Raw genomic sequence first — 20,382 nt, 5'->3', positions numbered from 1 at the left:
CCGGGTGGGAAACGCGACCCCCGCCCGCTCTGCCCGCCCAACAGCGCCCCCCTGCGGCCCGGCGGGATGCGGCCCTGGGCTGCGTCGCGCCTCTCGAAGGGTCCCCCCGCCCCGACGTCCCCGTAGGAAAGCACCGCGAGGCCGAGTTCGGCAAAATGTTGTATTGAAGTGAAGATTTTGGCACGAGTTTGTGTGGAGTTGAAGATTTCGCATCGATTTGGTCTTCAAAAGTCGGGAAGCGAAGCAGCGGGGAGCGTGATGGCGCAGGCCGGGCCCATCCCGAGCGCTGCGGTGCGGTGTGAGCGGCTCTGTGGGCGCGGGGCTCTGAGGCGCTCTCGGAGGCCGCTCCCGTCCCGGCAGCAGCTCCGCCCGGCGCTCCTCAGGGCAGGATGCGCTTGAAGAGGAAGAAGAGGATGACGGCGAGGAGCGCCTTATCCAGCAGCAGGCCGAGCCATAAGCCGGGGCTGGACAGGAGAATGTCACCTGTGTGGATACAGGTACATGAGTGTGGGGGATGGGGTGCGCAGCCCGCAGACCCCCAAGCTCTGCCCAGCTCGCCCTGCAGCTCTCATGCACTGTTGTCTTTGGTGGAGCTACCTCTGGGTCCCCACTGGGCTGGAGCAGTGACCCGCAGGATGCCCGTGTGAGAAACGCCACTATGGACCTGAAAGCCCCAGGGTCAGTGTGGTGACGCTGCATGCGCTGAAGGGGACATCGAGCAGCATCCCCCAGTACAAAGACCTCAACCCACGTTCTGGTGGGACTCCGAGCTTGTCCCAGGGGGTGACCTCCCACCCCTCCCCACATACACCCTGCAGCCCTCACTCACTGCTGTCTCCGATGAGGCCTTCATTGTTTTCCCCTAGGGCTGGAGCAGTGACCCGCAGGATGCCCGTGCCGGAGATGGGCTCCTGGTCCTCGTGCACCACCAGGCAGGTGAACCTGGAGCCACTCTTCTCCTCCCCCGCCTGCACCGTCACCGTGTCGTTCAGCTCAAACAAGCCCCGGGAGGTCTCTGTTGGCTGCGTGCTGCTCCCCGCGTTCATCACCGTCCCGTTCTCCAGCCAGCTGACGGTCACAGCTCCCGGGTAGAAGCCCTGCACGCGGCAGGTGAAGTTCACCGTCTTGTTCACCTCCACGGCGCCCGACGGCGCGGCGACCACAGACACGCTGGGGGGAACTGGGAAGAGAAGCAGCGCCTGCAGCCGACGTCCCCGACCCACGGCTCAGCCCTGCCCGGGCCCCGGGGCTGTGAGCCTCACCTCGCAGGGCCTGGTGCAGCGCGTACGTCTTCCTCAGCGGGGCTGCCAACGTGCGGTGCTGCACCTTGCAGGTGAGCTCCGAGCGGACGTCGTCCTCGCTCAGCTTCACCTGCACGGTGCTGGACATGCGGTAGGAGGAATTTGACAGCTCTGGGGTGATGTGGGGCGGCTCAGCCCGAACTAGAGTGCTGTTCTTGAGCCATTTCACCTTGATGTCACGGGGGGAGAATTCTTTGGCACTGCAGGTGAAGGGCACCGACTGCCCCGGCACCGCTCGGTGACTCGGCCCCGACACGACTGGCACAGAGGGTCTGGCTGTGGGAGAAGCATTGGCCCATCAGGAGGTGTCCTGCCCCTCCCAGCCCCAGAGGAGAGCCCACCACGACAGGCTGGGAGCCCACTCACCGTGCACTGACACCTCCGTGCCCCCACCCTTCCTAAACACCACATCATCAACAATGCCTTTGCGAAACTTCACGCAGTAATAGGTGCCGGCGTCCTCCAGACTGACATTGCTGATGCGGATGGTGAAGTCGTTGCTGGGTGCACTGACTGCTCTCATCACACGTGGGAAGGAGCCTTTCTGTTCATAAACGGTCTGATTGTCGCTGCCTGAGCCTTTCACCCACTTCACAGCACCAACAGGACCCGATCCAGACAATGTGCAGTTCAGGGTCAGCGTGTCGCCTTTGATCACCACCACCGAGCTCTGGGGCTGCTGCAGTTTGAAGTCCGGATACATCTGGGCACCCACACCTGGGGACAGTGACAGGAAAGTCTGGGGCTGGCAAGAGGCTCTAGAGCCAGGGTGCAGCACAGGGCCTTGCTAGACCCCAGAGTGGGAGTCAGAGAGATGTTCCCATCCCTCACTGCCCATGGCAGCTGGCACTGTGATGCTGCACCGTGGCACAAAGACAACAGGTAGTTGGACGTTGGACATAAAGAAGAGTGCTTGGCTGGGGATAAAAGCAAGCTGGAATATGGGAGAGAATAACCCCAAATATCTTTGGGCTCGAAGAAGGGTTGCCTTGCAGCAGCAACGGAGAGTGCATCCTGGGGAAGGCTGCAGCTGTGCAGGACCACACACTCACCTGGGGCATTCTGGAGCAGGAGTAGCACCAGGCAGGTTAGAGCCATCGCCTTCAGTACTAGGGTCATGTTGAGTGCTATGTTCTACTACCTGCTGCTGTGGCTCAGTGTGGCTCAGAGTGGTGGGGCCCCAGGCTTTCTTCCTGCTGAAATGGGAAGGAAGGGGTTTTGGTTTTTCCACTGACCAAACTCCTCTCAGCAGCCCTGTGCAATCCCAGAAGGTGCCGATGGTGTTTGCGGCATCTTGTTTTGATGAGTGTTCCTTGTCAGCAGTGCTGGTCCCACTCCACCCGTGAATGAGTGACACTGCCACAGCCACCAACATGGGGCAGCTGGGGAGATTGGCTCCAAACTGGCATGCACTTCAAGCACGGGAGGCTGCTGTGCCACTGGTGCAGGGCTTCCACAGAGCCCCCCTGCTGCTGTCTTGCTGAGACCAAGGTCAGAACTGCTCTCCTGCCCTGCGGCCACTGCAGCCCCTCCAGCCCTAAGCTGTGTGCAGGGGTTGGGGTGAGCTCAGGGTGCACCAACCTGGGATGCACTTTGAGGTTTAAGACCCGCTGAGCTCCCTGCTGGCTCAGGGTCCTACCAGCTGCCCTGAGCAGGCACCAAAAGTGTTAACAGCACGCGCTGCTCGCCTCCATTTCCTGTGCAGCTTCTCATTTTCCTTCTGGAGTCAGAGCCCAAACTTTTGGCAGCGCCGATGGCTGAGCTCCGTGCTGTGCTACTGGCTCGGCTCCTGGTCGGGCAGCTCAGCCTCTTCCTGGCATGGCTGTGGGGTGAGTACGGGGCAGCACAGCAGCAGAAGCTGTGGTCAGCTCTCCCAGTACCTGTTCCTGCTGGCTGGGAGGGGTTGGCGCGGCCATGACTGGGTCTCTGCTATCTGCATGCCTGCAAAAATAAACCCTGGATGGGGGCTTTTCTCTTCTGATATTCTGGGCTTGTGTGGGGCTGCTTGGGATGAAGGACTGCAGGGTGTCCGGATAACCACCTCCCGTTCCAGAGCTTCTGGGCCATTTCCCCCAGTGCTGGGATGTGGCACTTGGCCTCGGGTGTGTGCCCAGAGTGAGGGATGTGCGGGGTCTGGTGTGCTGCGCTTCATTGCCCTGAGGAAGCCACATCCACAGGCTTTGGGCAGGAGGGGCTGAGAGCAGGAGCTGGGATCCTGTTGAAGACATTTAGCAGCGCTGAGGGAAGGCCATGCTGGAGGGAGCGGAGGGCTTTTTCATGCCTGGATTCACCCCCCATTGGCTCTAGTGCCAGGCATAAGGAGCACGACGGGAGTTGAAGTCTCTCCCCATGCTCATTTTGAAGCTGGCTTACACCACTCCCTTCGAGTGCCATTTTCTCCCCCACGCCCAGCTCTACTTCTCAGCTGAGGCACTGAGTGAGCTGTGGGTGCTCTGCCTGTGCTGGGCAGGAGGAACAAAGCAAGCTGTCCCCTCCTTGCTGAGCTCAGACCCTGCTGTGCTGTTGCTGTCCCCACATGCAGGTGCCCAGGTGGGATGGAGCTTCGAGGTGCAGCAGCCCGAGAAATGGGTGTGGGTGACCGTGGGGCAGACGCTGACCCTGACCTGCATGGTGACTGAATCGGGTCCCCTCGGCCCTGTGAAGTGGCTGAAGGGCTGGGGCAGCAGCAATCAGACTGTGTATGATCAGAAAGGCTCCTCATACCGTGCGACGAGGGCGGTGAATGAGTCCAACACAGACTTCACCATCCACATTGAGGACATCCATCCCGAGGACGCCGGCACTTATTACTGCGTGAAGTTTCGCAAAAATACCTTGGGTGATGAGTTTTTTGGCCGTGGTCAGGGCACGGAGGTGTCAGTGTATGGTGAGTGGGCTTCCATCCTGGTATGACCCATCGTGGCTGCCCCGGCTCAGCCCCAGCCCTGCCCACAGCCTGACCCACACGGCACTGTGCCCACCACCTTCTCCCTGCTTTGTGTCCCCACAGAGACCTCTCCGTTCCCCAGCATGGAGGTTGCAGCTGCTGTGCTCTGCTTCATCCTCCTCATCTTCGTCCTTGCCTTCTGCTTGTACCGCAGGAAGAAGAGGGGAGGGGAGCAGAGCCAGCACGTGGCTGAGGTGACCACGGGCAGCTGCTCGCCCTTCCCTGTCCCAGGCTGTGCAGGGAGCCCTGGGACCCCCAGGTTGGTACACCTGCCTTTTCCCTCTGCACTGCGAGGTGAGCAGGCTGCCTCACTTAGCTGCAATTTAGGGAAAATACCACACTGTTTTGCTCTGGGCCTGGGTGATGTTTGCTGTGGGTGTGGTGGGGAGCTCAGCTGCCTCGTCCTTGCTCTAACAGCTGTCCTTTCCTCCAGCAGTGAACTCCAGGATGTAGAGAACCCAAAGCTGCCCCACCAGGTATGAGCAGGGTGTGGATATGGGGCAGAGTGATGCCCTGATGCAGGTGTGCTGCTTGGCACTGGCACCTTTGCCCAGAAGCCCCAGGGATGCAGCAGCCACAGGGCCAGGGTGGTGGTGGGTGAGCGTCCAGCAGTCCATGCACTCTGCGTGGAAGCTGCCACGCAGGGGTGATTTTGGCAAGGTTTTCTGCATTCTTACAGCAAAGCGGCGAGGTGGACAAGGACATCCACTACGCTGACCTGCAGCCCCTGCCTGCAGCACGATGGCCCAGCGGGAGCCCTGGTGCTGAACGCTCCGAGTATGCCAGCATCAGGGGGGCTGCTAAATGAGCTGGCCCTGACACATCACTGAGGCAGGAAGCAGAGACTTTCTGTGGGACACCAGAAAGAAGAAGTGGAGCTGCTTGGAGCCGGCCAAGATTGGCACGAGGATCTCAAAAGCTCTCCTTCCTGTCTCGGTGGCCATGCCAGGCAGGCTCAGCTCAGGCTCAGCAGAGCCTCTCCAGGAGCCAGCAGCTCCCCAGGGTGCAGGATCAGGGCAGCGAGCTGAGCACCTCTGCCTTCTGCAAGCTGTGTGGTGCCGTTGGCTCCAGGAGGACTTCATGAATGTCTTCACCAGCACGGGCAACCAGAGCTTCCCCAGCTCAGCAGATCCTTAATTTGTATCATCCCATCACCACACCAAACTCATCGTCATTAAAGCCAGCAAACAGCCGTGCCACCTGGGCCTGCTGCGTTCGGAGCCAGAATGATGCTGCAGTTGCTGCAGGGCCCTGGAGATGTGTGGCCAGCACAGCCTTGTGCTTGATCACACCGTGCTGCTGCCGGCTTCGTGCTGAGCCCCCCTGCAGCTCCCACCAAGCAGGGCTGTGATTAAACGGAACAGAACCCCAGCTTTGCCCTGACCCACCTGGATGGTTGGTGAGGGTCAGGCTGAGCTCCCTGGTCCTGCAGCCCCGGCGTCTGCCACGCTCATCCCCAGCCCACTCCTTCCTTCTCTCAGTCCTTCGCAACCCACATCCTGTGGCCACACGCTGGGAGGAGGACAGAGCGAGGTGGAGGCAGGGAGCTGTGTCATAGGCACTTTTCCTGCAGAGCAGTCATTGCAGCTGCCTCTGACCTTGAAAGCTGTATGCACTTATCAGCTTTCAACTATTTTATCTGCTTTTCTGTGAAATAAAAAAAAAGAGAAGTGAAAGAGGACAGTATAAGATATCTGCATGTGTGCACGCAGGGGAACTGTATGGGGACACAGAGATCGTATCAAGGGGCAAATTGCTGCAAGGGGAGGAAAGGCACTTGTGAAATTCATTTGCATGGCTGAAGCAGCATCCCCTGCACCAGGGGACGGCTCATGGGGATGGTTTCGGGGTTATTCTCCCCGGGGAACGGCTCGGAGGCATGCAGCACCCAGCGCCCTACGCACGGTGCCGGGTGTTTGTGAGGAGCCCAATGCCTGTCCCCCTCTGCCCAATGCCAGGGGGCACCGGGAACTGGGACGGAGCTCCGGAGCTGGGAGCTCTGCGGCTCAGCAGAGCTGATGGTGAAGCAGGGGCTGCCACAACCAAGGGCAGAGGGTGCCCGGCCCCGTGCTTGGGAGGACCAAAACCAGGGACAGACCTCGCAGACAAGGGGAAATGAGATTCGAGGGCATTCAGCACTTTTGAAGCTCTGGGCTGGGCCAGGAGGGGGGGAAATCCAGTTTGATGCAAGCATATGCAAAGCAGCGAGGAGCAAGGCACGGTGGAGCGCTGTGCACCTAGGAAAGGCCCAGGTCTGCAGCTTACGGCCCAGGAGAGGGATTTGGTGGTTATTAAAGGAAAATCCTTTAAGCCATCAGCCCGGGGTGTGCCGGCAGTGAAAGCACAAACAAGAACCCGAGCGTGGACACAAAGGTAGGAGCGCACCGGGCAGCGCCTCGGGGTGCACTGGGGGTCCACGCACTGAGAACGGGGGTGGCGGTGGGATCCAAGCTGTGCCCCCAAGGATGTCCGCTCCGCTGCTGGCCCCGAGAGCTGGGAAACAGCTCTGAGGCTGCAGGGGCTGCGCCAGGAGCTGGCGTGGGAGGAGTGGCTGTGGGGAAAGCAGCGGGGAGCGCCAGGCTCCAGCAGAACGCGCGTGGTGACAGTGAGGGATTAGTCCAGGGGGAGCGAGTGATGGACGAGGCCGGTTCAGCGGCAAGGGGGGGAGGAGTGGTTAAAAAGCAGTGAGGAAGACTGAGGTCTCAGCTAACACACGGGGATGGCTGGATGGGGGCACCGCTGGGTCGCTCCTGCTTTGGCTCCACGGTGTCCACACTGGGTGCCAGGGCAAGGAGAGGCTCTGCTCATCCCTGGGGGGCAGGGGGGCTGGCAGCGCTTGCAAGGAAACAGGACAAAGCTGAGCCTGTGCTGGAGCCAGGGCTGATCGGGGGGGAAGGGAAGAGGACGGGGATAAATGTGTGAAAAGCAGAGTCCGGCGCTGGCTGTGCCTCCTGCAGGGATGGGCAGTGCCTCGGGGCTGCCTCTGTCTGAGATGCTCCTGCTCTGACCCCGTCCCTGTCCTTGCTGCCAAGAGACTGCAGCGGCCACAAAGCCTACAGGAAAATGGCCAGGGGACAAAGAGTATCCAAAGCCACAGGGAACCCCACAGGGACCCCACAATGACATTGAGTCCTGATGATGCCCCACTACGCTGTGGGGACCAGGTGATGCCGTGGGGATGCTATAATGCCATGGGGGCCCTGCGATGCCGTTTGGGCCCCCAATGCCTCGGGGACCAGGTGGTGCCACAGAGATGCCACGCCAGGACACCAATGAGGAGAAGCCCTCGGAGCTCATGTGATGCCAGTGCATATCCCCAGGCACCGGCCGGGCTCTGTGCTGCCATCTCAGGGGACAGAGCAACTCCAAACCCAACAGCCCTCAATTTATCAGGGCAGCATTTTATTCGGAAAGCAAGGAGCGAAGCAGTGACACGGTTTGTGCTGTTCTGATTTATTTGGTGTCTTTCTTATTGAACCCTTATTCCTCGGTTTCATGCTTATTGTGGATTTTTATTAAAGGGGATAAACAGGGCTGGGATTTGGGGTTGTCATAGGAACTGCCTCAGTGCTGCAGCCTCACTGCCAGCTTTGTCCTTCCCCCCCCCCCCGTTTCCTGATGTGGAGAGGCCTCGGCTCTCTCCAGGTATTCTTCCAGCCCTTTAAGCTCAGCCTGGACACGGTGCATTATGAAGCACCGTCATCCCACAGGAATGGGGCTGTACTGGGACACGGTGGGACCTTCTGTATCCCTCACTATGGGGGCAGGGGACCCTGCTGGGTGCTTGGGGTCCTCAGCTCAGTGCCATGCCTGGGGACATCCATGGGACCCCCAAGCTGGGCTCTTGGATGCTGTTCACCCACGTGGATTCTCTGGTGCCTGAGAGGAGCTGTGCTGGGAACCACCCAGCCCTACCTGTTCCCATTGCTGTGACATCGTTGCCGTTGGGGGGCAGATTGGAGATGGCCATTCTGACCATTCCCCATCCTCCCTGCCATGGGCGTTAGGGGACAGAGAGAGAAAACGAAAGCTGTCAAACACATTTAAAAGGAAATCCTTTACACCCAGCGCTCATTTAGCCTTGGCGGTGCTCCGCTGGGGGGATGTCATTGAGGCCACGGTGCTGGCAAGGATTACACGAGGATTTCCAGGGCTGTGGGACGAACAGGAACATTTAGTGCTGAAGAAAGGCTCGCTTTGTGCTCTTGGTGTTTGATGGGACATTGCCTGGGGACGGCGGCCATCAGAGCCGGCGCTGCTGCCCTGCCCGGGATCAGCACCCATGGGGGCAGTGGGGCGGGCAGGGGGGTCCTGGTGACACCGGGGGCACCCCATGCTCCTCCCGTGGGGTCAGCTGCAGGTGGCACAGCTCCCTGTGTGCATCCTGCCCTAAAGAGCTGCGTGCACAAGGGCTCAGCTCCAGAGGACGTGCTGCTGCAAAGGGGTTTTACGTAGAAAACGAGCTGCTGGAGGTGGGGGGGGGGTGCTGTGGGGCTGGGCGGGATGCTACAGGAACCCCATCTCCAACAGCACGGAGCGACCTTAAAGCTCAGCTGCACTTGGCTTCAACCCAATGCTGGCAGCGCCCCGAGCCCGGCACAAGTGCCCCTCTTAGGAGAAGTGTAAAGGAAAGGAAAAAATATTTAGAGAGGCAGCAGAGCGCAGCAGGCAGGAGCAGCCTGGCCGTGGTGGATGCGCCTGCGGTGCTGGCAGTGCAGAGGGGCCGTGCGGTGCCAGCGGTGAGCGCAGCGGGGTGCCCTGGGGTGCACCCCATAGGGCAGGATGGGGCCTCGCAGGGGGGCTTGGGCCACGGGGCGGGCGGCACGGCGGGGAAACAGCGCGGTCTGTAAACGATGGCATCTGACAGATCCGTTTCTAACACAGGGCTCAGCCTTAATTTGATAACGGTAGCGGTCACTATGGCAACGTGTAAAAATAACGTAGCCCCGAGCCAGGCAAATTCCCCGTAAACATCTCCTGCTTCCAGGAGCGAGGGGAGCCCCGGCCACGGGATGGGTGCAGCAGAGCCACTGCTTTGGGCATGGCAGCACCCCACGCCCCATTGGCTGCCAGCACCGCGCTGCTGGGACGGGTCGGGTGTTTGGGTTGGCTCCGCTCGGTGTTTAATTAACGGCGTTAAGCGCTTACGCCCCGGGATGATGATTTTATTCGTTAATCCTTCGGGCAATGCGGAGCGCTCGGCAGCTAATTGGGTGGATATCATTAATGCTGGCGGTCAGAGCCGCTGCTAAAGGGCCGCCGTGCAATGATTGCTGGAGCGTTCCATCTGTGCCATACACGATTGAGCTGCGCTCCCCGTGATTGAACTGCATGCTCTGCACATCGCAGGGTAAGCGCTCAGCCCCGGGCTCCGGCCGTGCCCTCGGTGTGCCATGGCACCGCGCTGCTCCCCAGGAGGTGTGGGCTCAGTGGCACCGGGCACAGCTGGGACCCCGTGTCCACAGCCCTGTGCCATGCATGTGCACGCACACATGTGCAAACGCATGCACGTGCGGTGCAGATGCAACACACATGCAGTGCACGCACGGAATGGGCTCCCCACAGACGTGCACCCTCCCTGCAGACATCCGCTGGCGCCCACTCTCAGCTCGCAGGTCTCAGGGCATCACACAGAGCCCCTAAACCATAGAATCATGGAATGGCCTGGGTTGAAAAGAACCTCAGAGATCATCTCGTTTCGACCCCCCAGCCACAGGCAGGGTCACCAACCACCAGACCAGGCTGCCCAGAGCCACATCCAGCCTGGCCTTGAAAATCTCCAATCCCTCTCCATAACTCTGCTGCCCTGCTCTGCGCTGTGCTGACCGCACCACACCACCGTAGGGCCGGGCCAGACCCACACAGCAACGCAGCCACCAGGAGCACAGTGCATGTTGCAGGGCTTTGTTCACTCCGTGGCTCCCCTAACCCCCAGGACACATCCCTGCCGTGCCTGGGCTTCATGCACACCGTGATCAAGTGCTTACAGCAGCGTGGCCCTGCCAGCTCCTGGCCCCGCAGTTGGCTTTTCTCACCGTGTCAGCAGTTCAGCCCAAACTCCGTGTCCCTCCTCTCCCAGGGCAGGCTGCCAGGCCAGGGCAGGATGTAGAACACCTTTCCTGCTGTGACACAGCCTGGTAGGAATTCCCCCTTGGAAATATTTAGGGCTGTGTTAAGGAAGCCCGGTGGAGTTACCCCAATGCCAACACCTCACAGGGCACTGCTGTAGGGCCGGAGCATCCCACGTGCACTGCAGCCATGGATGTGGTGCAATGCTGCTCCACATGGGACAAATAAACCCCATAACTGTACTCAGCGCATCATTCCCAGCACCAACATCCCTCCCTCTTCCTCCACACACCAAGCAATCAGAGCTAAACTGCTCCATAAATACCTCTTTATGGACTTCAAGAGCACCACCCGGCTCTGGCAGAGCACTCCAGTAGTGCCAGAATGGAGTGGGCTGTGATTAGGAATTTGCCTCCTGCCCTATCCTGCTGTGATAGGGAGCAGCGAGCGCACTCATCACTGCAAAGCTTCAGGGAAGGAGCCGCAGTGTCCCAACAGAGCCCTAAATCACCCCATAAAAGCATAAACAAAGCAAAGCAGTTCTTATGAGCAGCCCCCCCCCCCCCCCCCCCCCCCCCCCCCCACAAGCTCTGCTTTAGGCAAAGCCATGCTTGGCTCTGCAGGAGGAAACCAGCAGACCCAGTCCTGCTTTCCTATGGCCATCACAGCTGCACTGGGGTCATAACGAAGCACCTGCAGCTCATTAACGTGGCATAAAGGGGCTCCCAGGTGCCACACCATTTCTCTTCCCAGCTGGGTGCTGCAGGGAGAACATGCAGTGGGTGGGTATGATGCATCCTGGTCTCATCAGTGGGGATTTGCTGGGCTGCACTGCCCTTCTATTGGTGTCTGCTGCTTTTGGGGTCCAGCTTGGGTGCATCTGCATGCTGCTTTGTGCACATGGGCTGAAGGTCACTGCTTCCCATCCCCACGTTGGCATATTGCTTGTTAGAAGTTAACATTAGAGAAACTAATTTAAGCTCCTTCTGTACTGGATGTCTTGGGCTAAGTTGGCATGGTACCTAATGAAGCTGAAGCTCCATTTGTTGTGCTGGAAGCCCTAAATATCAGCGGTGTAATTGGCAATCCCTCCTTAAGGAGATGTTTGTGTGCTTTTTCTCTCAGCTGAGGGCCCTGCGAGGGCTGAAGCCGCAGCTTGGGGTGGTAGGGGAGCAGTGGGGGGCTCTGCAGGATGTGTGCCCCCAAAGTGGGGCTGTGGGTCAGGATACAACCAAGTGGCTCTGAGCTTCTGTGGATCCCTGCAAACCTGAGTGCTGTGTGTGCTCTTGGTGGTTGTTGGCTGCCTGGGGACAGCTGTGAGGCTGCTGTTGGGCTCAGATATGGAGATTTGCTTGATCCTCCCTGCAAGGTGATGCTGCTGCTCCAGCTGTGGCTCACCTCGACCCCACTTGAGGAAGCTGTTGCTTCAAAGCTATGAAAAGGGGTTGAGAATGATCCCAAGCCCTTCCTTAGCCCCGGCAGCATCTCACAGGGGCTGGGATCTGGCAGTGTGAGCCCGGAGTAGGGGCTGTGCTCCGGAGCACGGAGGCGCCACGGGTGCAGCAACGGCGCCGCAGAGCCTCCTGCTCACACGCCCAGGGCACCGCTTGTGATGGCATCACACCTCCAAAGCACCGCGCTCCCATTTCTCTGCCTCCAGCACAGGGGCTGCTCCCCAGGCCGGCTTCTCCAAACCCCGTATTCCGGCGCAGGGCTGCAGGCAGCAGGGAGGCAGCTCATACTGCCCATATGCTCCCTAACATAGAGCAGGAGCAGCTCTTCCCGGGAAGCTCGCGCCGCACCATCTGCTGTGCCGCGGTGCCTCCTCTCGCAGAGCTTTTTTAAGCTCCGACTTTCCTTCCCGAGCGCTCTGATTGCGCACGGGGCTGTTTGTGCTCCGCGCTCATGGGTTTGTCTGAACCTTCGGCGCTGAGCGGGAGAACAGCCCAGACAGGCTGCAGGCAGACGGGCCCATGAGAGCTGTGCTGCTGCTTCAATAGGGCCGGGGTTGGAGGCAGGGCTGCGTCCCACCAACGCCTTGCCTTGCTCTGCTGGTGCTGCTCCCAGACATGGGATCCGAGGTGCTGCAGACCAAACCATAACTGATCCCGGGTCCCTTTCCCCGTGCAAAGAGCTGCTTTATCACCACGCTGCCTGTGCAAGAGGCCAAAAGCCAAACCCTGCTGCTGGCTCACGTGCTCACCAGATGTGGAAAGGGGAAATGAGGCAATGGCCATGCTGGGCCTGTGGGAGCTCCCTTGGAACAGCGGTGGTTGGAGCTGCTCTGAGGGTCCTGGGGTGCAGCACAGCCATCCCAGGTGCTGTCCCACCTCCAGAGCGAGTAAAGCTGGATGTAATGCACGGGTGTAGCTGTACTGGCAGGGCCGAGGGGGAGGCTTGTGGCACCAGGAATGAGAATGCACAGAACGCACCCGGGCTGAGCAGTGCGCAGATTGATGGTGCCAAGACACTTCAGCTATCTTTGCTGTTTGTTTATGTGAAGCTCTAAATAAAGCCGACAGCCCCAGCGGCTGCTGGAGAGTGAGTTGGAGCTGATGCCTGTGGTGGTCCCAGCACAGCTACGGCTGCCGCCCTTGGGTTGAGCCCTGTGCTGGGTGCTGCTCAGCTCCTGCCTGCAGGGCAATATGCCATCCCTGGGTGAGCAGAGCACCGGGAGCCGCCAGCGGTGCCTGCATGTAGGGAGTGTGGCTGTGTGGGGTGCTGGGCACCGGGCTGGTCCCTGGCCTTGAAGTGCCACGGGGTGGTGGGAGGATCTGTGGTAGGAATGGATAGCAGAGGATGCGTCTCCTCTGGGAGAGGCTGTTGGAGCAGCAGGGATGTGCATCCCATGGATGCTCTCTCCCTCAGCTCCATTTCTCATGGTGGTCACCTTGTTCTCAGGCTCTCACCTCTCTGGGCTCCCATCCTCTATGCTGGATGTGCTCCTGCTAAGCCTGCCAGGTGAGGGGATGTGTCGGGGATGTCTGTGTGTGCCCAGGAACTGGTGAGGGGATGGGATATAAGGACTCCTCCTCCAACCTGCGCTGCTCCAGGGTCCTCTCTTTGCTCAGTCTGACCCCGATAGGCCAAACTGCCCACTCCACGTGGAGTCCCCAAATCAGCCACTCATGCTTCTGCCACGGGCCCTCCTGGCTTGGCTGCTGGCGCTGCGTGCTCTCTCGGATGGCACTAAATGCCCACTGCATCTGGGAGCACTGCGCGTCCCCACCACCTCCGTGCTTTCCCCGGTCACCCCACCATAACAGCACCGGGCTGTGTGCCGTGCCGGGAGGTGCCCGGGGCCGTCAGAGCAGCTCCAGCCGCCGCTCCCCACCCTGCGCGGGCACTGCAGCGGCTGCCCCATCCTTACCCGCATCCCTCCGGGGGGGGGCGCTCCCCCCGGCCCACCTTAAGAAGGCAGCTGCCGGTGTCCCGGGGGGAGCTCCCACCCACGAGTTCGGCAGGAGCCAGGCGGTGCCGGGCTGCGGGGAGCCCCGCCGCTACCGGGGCCGCTCGCGGTGTCAGGGCAACGGAGGCGGCGCCGCGGAGGGGCGGTGCGGAGCGGAGCGGTGCGGAGCGGAACGGCCCCGGGGCCGCTCGGGGCCCGGACAGGTCTGTGCGATCCGCACCGCGCTGCGGCGAAGCGGGGTGTGCGGGGGGAAGGGAGGGGGGTGGGGGGGCACGGCCGTCCTTCCTCATTCGGGGGCTGAGAAGTGCCGTTTCCTTCTCCATCTGCAATTCTGCCTGGCTGGTTGGTTGGGTTTTCTTCTTGTTGTTCTCTCTGAAGCCGTTCTGCTCTCTGTTCCCCAGGAGGAGCCGGAGATGGAGCCCCGTCCCCCCGCCTGGCCGCTGCTCTGCCTGCTGCTGCTCTGCCAGTCCTCCTGCGCAGGTGAGCCCCGAGCTCTCTCGTTCTGCTGTGTTTTTTTCCCTATCCCCTCTGCTCCCGTCCTTTCTGCCGCTCCTCTCCCCGCTCCCAACCCCGCACCGGCCGCGATGCGGTGCCGCCGCGCTTTGCTATGACCTTTCCAGGCGATGACCTCCAGCGCGGGGCCCGGCTCCATTGCTCCCAACGCGGAGCCGTTCATCCATCCCCCTCCGCAGCCACATGCAGGAATTAGGGACGTGAAGAGGCACGTTGCTTCCAGCCCTTTGCCAGCACCCCGCCGACTCCGGGAGAGGCGCATCGCCCCCGGCATTGCTGCGGATGGGAGGAGGGCAGCTCGGCGGGGAGCTCTCCTTAAAACCCAAACCTTGTTTTTATGGCTGCCCCCCCCTCACCCCCCATCTCGTCCTTGCTGCTCGCTGCTCAACTGTTGAGCTCCAGCAGAGCGGGGCTGCACCCTTTGCTGCTCGTTTAGGGCCAGCTCCGGGTCCCCTGTGGCTCCTTCTGCCCTCCCCATGGCTCGTGGCCCCATCGGTCCCATAGGAGAGTGCTGTGAGAAGGAGCGGTCGGTGCTCACCCGGGTGTTTCCCTTCCCCTATGGGAGCAGGAAGTTTCTTGGTCCACCAGGAACAAAGCCCTGCGGTGGGTGCTGCTTTCAAGGATGTTTCATTTCTAGAGCGTTTCAGTGTCATTCATCTTGAGCGATGGCTCAGAGGAGCTGGGCTCCTTCTGGCCTGCTGTTGTCTTTGGCTTTTTTGGGGGATGGAGCAAACTTTGTACAAAAACAAAAGTGATGCATGTCCCCAGTGGGCATTGTGCCTGTTTGGCTCTGTCCGGACCCCACATCTCCCCCTGCAGTGACTGCACACCCTGGGCAGAGCTGTGTCCCTCCAGGCCCACCGGAGACCTTTCCCTTCGCAGCTCTCCTTTGGTGCAGGGCTGAGTGTGAACTCCAGCAGAAAGCAAATGCTTTCAACACAGCGCTGCTTGCTTTCCTAATTGCCTGCCTGCAGCTGGGGAGCGTTGGCCCCAGGCTTTGCACTCCGAGTTGCTCAAAGCCAAAGGAGGTTTTGGCTGCAAGCGCTGCCCCGGTGAAACCGCTGTGAGTTTTTGCCATGGTAATGGCTGAAGCGGAGCTGTTGAGCTTCACCAAGTGTGGCCCCAAAGGGACAACCCCGTTTTTTCCCACTGGGACAAAAAGATCCGTTCTGGCCCCCAGCGGGGCACAGAGCGCTGGGTTTCCAGTTGGTTGGAGAACTGCTTTGTATGGGGGATGATGCAGGCATGCAAACCTTGTTTCCCACATGGGTTTTCAGTGGGGACCGTCCCGCCCTGCCCTGCAATCCAGCTGTGCTGCAGAGGAGCTGGCAGGGCCGGTGCTGCTGCAGGAAGCAAAGGGGGAAAGGGGAGATCCTGCAGGATATCTCCCTGTAGGGCAAAGAGCCCTCTGTGAAATCTCGGCTGCTCACAGCCTTTCTGCATGAGCTTTGCTCAACGAAGGGTTTCAGCTTCCTGCAGCCTCCCCCAAGTCGGAAGCCTGCTTGGTTGTGGGGGTTTGGCCACACTGCTGAATTTCTGCTACTGCTATGGGAGGGCAGCCCACAAATGATGGCTGTGCGTGATCCGAGGCATCCTCTGATGTCACCGGCGTCAAATATAGCCCCTACTATCTCCCTGCCTGGGTAACCATCCTGGGGTCTCCTATCCTCCAAAAGGCTGCTTCCAGGCTCCTTTTATAGCCAGCACCTGTTAGTTTCCCCACAGCCTCTCTGTGCAGGTGAAATTCCATTGGGATTATTTTGGGGTGCTGCGCAGTGCCCGCATGCCGGCGGCCAGCTGCACGCCCCGCTCCATCCCAGAACTCCTTCCTTGGTGCCTTCAGAAGGAAAGCTATTTTTACCGGCCCTAAGCATGCAGGCACCTTCTCCTGAATTAAACCCCGGCCTCTTGCAATCTGTTCAGTATCAGATACTTCAAAAGGTGGAAATAGAGCGAAAAAAAATGTGTCACCGAGATGGAAAACTCGCGGCGCGTGGGGATGGTGCGTGCTGTGAGCTGGGTGAGAACAAGGAAGGAGAGAGGTCTGCGTGGTGCAAGGGGAAGCTGGCTGTGGGGCAAGGGCAGGGGGAGGAGATTGGGTGGAAACTTTGCATTTCTCAGCTTGCGGAGGGTTTTCATTCAACTTCCCCTTTGTGCTTTCCCATTGCTGGGGGGGTGGGAGCTCGGCGGTGCTGGGGATGGGAGCAGGTTGTGTGCTGGGAGATGTTCCCAGAGGGGTGTCGGGGTGTTCCTGGTTTGGGATCGCTGTGCTGTGCAGGGACGGCCGTGTGGTTGTTATCCAGGAGGTGCAGCGGGGCCGGTTAAGGCAGCGTGGTGCCAATGCTGGGTTCTGTGGCTGGAGCTGGTATATAACAGATTTCCTGCAAATCCCGAATGTAGCAATCTGAAGAGCGCTGGGCAAGCAGATCTGTGGGAAAATCTCTAAATTAGCACATGAAAGAAGGAAAAAAATAGCCAAAAGCTGCATTTCGCTCTGAGCTGAGAGACTGTTTGGAGCCGTGCGATGACGGAGCCCCAGAGCTGCCAGCACAGAGATGCCAGTGCTGGGGGCCAGCAGGATTCCTGGCAGCCCCAACCAGGGATGTGCTTTCTGGCTGAGCAGTGCCCGTGTCTCAGCCCCGCTCTGGTGCCCATGTGTGCTCCGAAGCCCCCAGACCACAAAGCAGGCGTTCTTCCTCCCCTCCAGGCACAGCGCGTGCCTCACCGGGAGCGCAACAGATGGAGAGAGGGAGGATGCAGAGGGAACACGTGGATTGGGGCGGGCTGTGCTCAGTGGGGCTGCACCAGGCTCCCGGGGTGTGATGGGTGCTGTGGGTGCCCGAGGGGATGGGGTGCAGGTGCACGCTGCTCTGCTGCAAAGCCGCTTCTCTGCAGGATTGTAGCTGGGAGCAGGGAGAGAAGCGCTCGTCACGCGGTGCCAAGGGGGCCCAGCTCTGGTCTCTGCTTCCTGCAGCATGACCCTTCCTGTGTTGCAACACCTCGTGTTAGTGTGTGAGCTTCGTTTGCTGGACCGGGTGCAGTGAGAAGTCAGCAAAGTACCCCTGGAGCAATGCAGCTGCCCTTGGCACATCAAGGAGCTGGGGGTCTGCCCAGAGGCAGTGGGTCCCCATGCCCAGAGCAGTCATATCCCCATGTGGGTGCAGTGTGGGAAAGGTGATACTTTATGACTTCCTCTCTGCGTTGCTCAACTGTTCTTGCAAAAAGCCTGTGGGCAGTGGAGGAGTTTGGGAAGGGCTCACCAGCTGAGCAGGCTGTGCCGTGTGCTGTTTGTGCCCAGGGCTCTGCTTTGGGGCTGCTCCCCAAACTTGGGTGTCACCCCAAAAGTTGACTCTGCTTGCAGAAACCCACATGGTCACTGGTAGGACGGAAAACAACAGCTCAGCCCGTTGCTCAGGTGGGACAATTGGCATTTGCACCTTTATCTTTTGGCACAGGTTTGCTTTGGTGCCACGTGTTGGCTTTGTGGCTCCAAAGGGAAGCACCAAAGCCCAAAGCTCCTGGCTGTGCCGGGGTACAGCTGCACCAATCTGCCCTGGGACCTCCTGGTGCAGGAGAGCCGGGTACAGCCGTGGCCCACTGTGCAAAGGGCCGGAGAGCAAGCTGTGGGGCTGCAGCTGCACCACGGTGCATGCATGGCCCTACCTCAGTGCGTGTGTGCAGTCCCAGTGCTGGCAGCTGCACCAGGAGCTCCCTGCTCAAATGCAGTGGTCTTTGCACAGTTGTGACACTGCTCCCATGAGCTGCTCACCATCTCCAGGCATAGCATGGCCATGTCAGCTCCCAGCAGGGAACTTCTCCGAGGCTCTGGGAGGCTCAGGAAAGGTGCAGTGCTCCCATCGGGGCACATGGCGGAGGCACAGCACTGCAGCTGCAGCCATGGTGCATCCAGGGCACAGCTTTCCTCTGCCGGTGGCGAAGGGAACGGCATCAGCTGCAGCTGTGAGCTTCTGGCACGGGTTGGGGCTGGAGCTGGGGGAGATTCAGTGCAGACAAAGCAGTGTCACATCTGTGACTATGAGGAGAGCTTGGTTTTCAGTGTGATGCAGCGCGTGCCCTTGCGTCCTCGTGACTGATGGCAGTGGGATGTGTCGTGGGCAGTGGGCTTGGATCGGTGTTCTGGCTGCACAGAAGGTGGCACGCGGGTGTCCTCTGTACTGAGGGCACTGGGCTCACAGCTCTGCCCTGTGCTGGACTCGGGCACTCCTGTGGTCAGGAGGGACTGAAGGGGGTCTGCTTCGTCCCCAGGTGTGGGTGCCCAGACGTATCCGGACTTCAAACTGCAGCAGCCCCAGAGCTCGGAGGTGGTGATCAAAGGCGACACGCTGACCCTGAACTGCACAGTGTCTGGATCGGGTCCTGTTGGTCCTGTGAAGTGGGTGAAGGGCTGGGGCAGCGACAATCAGACCGTTTATGAACATAAAGGCTCCTTCCCACGTGTGATGAGAGCAGTTCCTGACCCCAGCAACGACTTCACCATCCGCATCAGCAATGTCAGTCTGGAGGACGCCGGCACCTATTACTGCGTGAAGTTTCGCAAAGGCACTGTTGATGATGTGGTGTTTACGAAGGGTGGGGGCACGGAGGTGTCGGTGCACGGTGAGTGGGCTCCCAGCCTGTCGTGGTGGGCTCTCCTCTGGGGCTGGGAGGGGCAGGACACCTCCTGATGGGCCAATGCTTCTCCCACAGCCAGACCCTCTGTGCCAGTCGTGTCGGGGCCGAGTCACCGAGCGGTGCCGGGGCAGTCGGTGCCCTTCACCTGCAGTGCCAAAGAGTTCTCCCCCCGTGACATCCGGGTGAAATGGCTCAAGAACAGCACTCTAGTTCGGGCTGAGCCGCCCCACGTCACCCCAGAGCTGTCAAATTCCTCCTACCGCATGTCCAGCACCCTGCAGGTGAAGCTGAGCGAGGACGACGTCCGCTCGGAGCTCACCTGCGAGGTGCAGCACCCCACGTTGGCAGCCCCGCTGAGGAAGACGTACGCGCTGCACCAGGCCCTGCGAGGTGAGGCTCACAGCCCCGGGGCCCGGGCAGGGCTGAGCCGTGGGCTCGGGGACGTCGGCTGCAGGCGCTGCTTCTCTTCCCAGTTCCCCCCAGCGTGTCTGTGGTCGCCGCGCCGTCGGGCGCCGTGGAGGTGAACAAGACGGTGAACTTCACCTGCCGCGTGCAGGGCTTCTACCCGGGAGCTGTGAATGTCAGCTGGCTGGAGAACGGGACGGAGATGAACACGGGGAACAGCACGCAGCCAACAGAGACCTCCCGGGGCTTGTTTGAGCTGAACGACACGGTGACGGTGCAGGCGGGGGAGGAGAAGAGTGGCTTCAAGTTCACCTGCCTGGTGGTGCACGAGGACCAGGAGCCCATCTCCGGCACGGGCATCCTGTGGGTCACTCCTCCAGCCCTCGGGGAAAGCAATGAAGGCCTCATCGGAGACAGCAGTGAGTGAGGGCTGCAGGGTGTATGTGGGGACGGGTGGGAGGTCACCCCCTGGGACAAGCTCGGAGTCCCACCAGAACGTGGGTTGAGGTCTTTGTACTGGGGGATGCTGCTCGATGTCCCCTTCAGCGCATGCAGCGTCACCACACTGACCCTGGGGCTTTCAGGTCCATAGTGGCGTTTCTCACACGCAGTTCCCGTTGTAGAAAGTCTCATCTATGTGGCCGTGGGAGTGGTGTGCACTGTGCTGGCGCTGCTGGTGATTGCAATTCTCTACCTCATCCGGACGAAGCAGAGCAAGGGTGAGGATAAGGAAACCACGTGCGGGGCACGGGGGGCAGCTGCTGAAATCAGGTCGAAGTTCTGAGAAATGCAGCATGTGGGCTGATGGGCCTCGGGAAAGGGGGGGCTCTCTGAACTATCTCCTTCCTAAGCTATTTCTCCCCCGGCAGGTAAGAGCTCTCCGTCTGCCAGGTGAGTGCATCTGACCCCCCCCCCCCATCACATGTGCTCCATCACGTGAGAAGAGGTGTGTGGTGCACCTGACCCCTCGTTTCCCCTTGCAGGTTACACGAGCCGGAGAAGAGCAGCGGGACCACCACCACGCAGGTGTGTCACCTACCTCGGGGACATTGGGGGAGCAGCCCCCAAGTGTGGGAGAGGAGGGTGCAGGCTGTGCACAAGGCGTC

General features: G+C 60.4%; 3 protein-coding genes and 1 non-coding gene across 12 annotated transcripts in view; 3 read left to right on the top strand and 1 right to left on the bottom strand.

The window, feature by feature from the left end:
- Positions 1-146: 146 nt before the first annotated feature.
- SIRPA (signal-regulatory protein alpha) lies at positions 147-5,924 on the bottom strand. 3 transcript variants are annotated; one of them, XM_040650696.2, is made up of 7 exons: positions 5,637-5,706; positions 2,354-2,497; positions 1,668-2,018; positions 1,263-1,577; positions 865-1,180; positions 598-611; positions 147-483 (listed from the first exon to the last, which is right to left on the bottom strand). In XM_040650696.2, exons 2-7 carry the CDS (start codon positions 2,418-2,420, stop codon positions 380-382), a joined length of 1,167 nt encoding a protein of 388 aa, XP_040506630.1. In that variant the 5' UTR covers positions 2,421-2,497; positions 5,637-5,706; the 3' UTR covers positions 147-379. The 3 variants fall into 3 exon arrangements, with proteins under 3 accessions (XP_040506630.1, NP_001032920.4, XP_040506629.1); NM_001037831.4 differs by lacking the exon at positions 598-611 and having other exon boundaries at positions 830-1,180; positions 5,637-5,924; XM_040650695.2 differs by lacking the exon at positions 598-611 and having other exon boundaries at positions 830-1,180; positions 2,354-2,494.
- LOC771545 (tyrosine-protein phosphatase non-receptor type substrate 1-like) lies at positions 3,045-5,927 on the top strand. Of its 2 annotated transcripts, none has more exons than XM_001233780.7 (5): positions 3,045-3,130; positions 3,844-4,188; positions 4,312-4,507; positions 4,685-4,724; positions 4,928-5,927. In XM_001233780.7, exons 1-5 carry the CDS (start codon positions 3,055-3,057, stop codon positions 5,054-5,056), a joined length of 786 nt encoding a protein of 261 aa, XP_001233781.2. In that variant the 5' UTR covers positions 3,045-3,054; the 3' UTR covers positions 5,057-5,927. The 2 variants fall into 2 exon arrangements, with proteins under 2 accessions (XP_001233781.2, XP_015151956.2); XM_015296470.4 differs by having other exon boundaries at positions 4,682-4,724.
- MIR12243 (microRNA mir-12243) lies at positions 4,359-4,423 on the top strand. The gene has a single exon (NR_162006.1). It is a non-coding gene; the product is annotated as a microRNA mir-12243 (primary transcript).
- Positions 5,928-6,446: 519 nt separating the features above from the next.
- The window catches only part of TPPNR1L (signal regulatory protein alpha), a 15,613-nt gene continuing 1,677 nt past the window's right edge, over positions 6,447-20,382 (top strand). Inside the window, exons 1-8 of one of the 6 annotated variants that reach the window (XM_040650973.2) lie at positions 6,447-6,621; positions 14,128-14,206; positions 18,506-18,856; positions 18,947-19,261; positions 19,345-19,695; positions 19,900-19,995; positions 20,143-20,167; positions 20,260-20,302. In XM_040650973.2, the coding sequence (XP_040506907.1) occupies positions 14,140-14,206; positions 18,506-18,856; positions 18,947-19,261; positions 19,345-19,695; positions 19,900-19,995; positions 20,143-20,167; positions 20,260-20,302 (1,248 nt within the window). In that variant the 5' untranslated portion in view covers positions 6,447-6,621; positions 14,128-14,139. Of the gene's footprint in view, positions 6,622-8,915; positions 8,988-13,840; positions 13,966-14,127; positions 14,207-18,505; positions 18,857-18,946; positions 19,262-19,344; positions 19,696-19,899; positions 19,996-20,142; positions 20,168-20,259; positions 20,303-20,382 lie in introns of those variants that run through there. The other 5 variants (XM_040650974.2, XM_015296444.4, XM_040650972.2 and 2 more) reach the window with 5 other exon arrangements.

The sequence above is a fragment of the Gallus gallus genome, chromosome 20 (assembly GCF_016699485.2).
Source record: "Gallus gallus isolate bGalGal1 chromosome 20, bGalGal1.mat.broiler.GRCg7b, whole genome shotgun sequence".
In the NCBI taxonomy this organism is placed as follows: domain Eukaryota; kingdom Metazoa; phylum Chordata; class Aves; order Galliformes; family Phasianidae; genus Gallus; species Gallus gallus.
Note: the sequence above shows the minus strand (reverse complement) of the source record. Positions and strands in the feature narration are given on the sequence as shown.

What these genes read in the sequence shown, in the direction of transcription:
- SIRPA (NM_001037831.4), bottom strand. Translation starts at nt 2,420, where the DNA reads ATGACCCTAGTACTGAAGGCGATGGCTCTAACCTGCCTGGTGCTACTC. An exon ending in CCTGCTCCAGAATGCCCCAG is followed by an intron (nt 2,019 to 2,353) that starts GTGAGTGTGTGG and finishes CACTGTCCCCAG; the next exon opens with GTGTGGGTGCCCAGATGTAT. An exon ending in CACGGAGGTGTCAGTGCACG is followed by an intron (nt 1,578 to 1,667) that starts GTGAGTGGGCTC and finishes CTTCTCCCACAG; the next exon opens with CCAGACCCTCTGTGCCAGTC.
- LOC771545 (XM_015296470.4), top strand. Translation starts at nt 3,055, where the DNA reads ATGGCTGAGCTCCGTGCTGTGCTACTGGCTCGGCTCCTGGTCGGGCAG. An exon ending in GGGAGCCCTGGGACCCCCAG is followed by an intron (nt 4,508 to 4,681) that starts GTTGGTACACCT and finishes CCTTTCCTCCAG; the next exon opens with CAGTGAACTCCAGGATGTAG. An exon ending in ACCCAAAGCTGCCCCACCAG is followed by an intron (nt 4,725 to 4,927) that starts GTATGAGCAGGG and finishes GCATTCTTACAG; the next exon opens with CAAAGCGGCGAGGTGGACAA.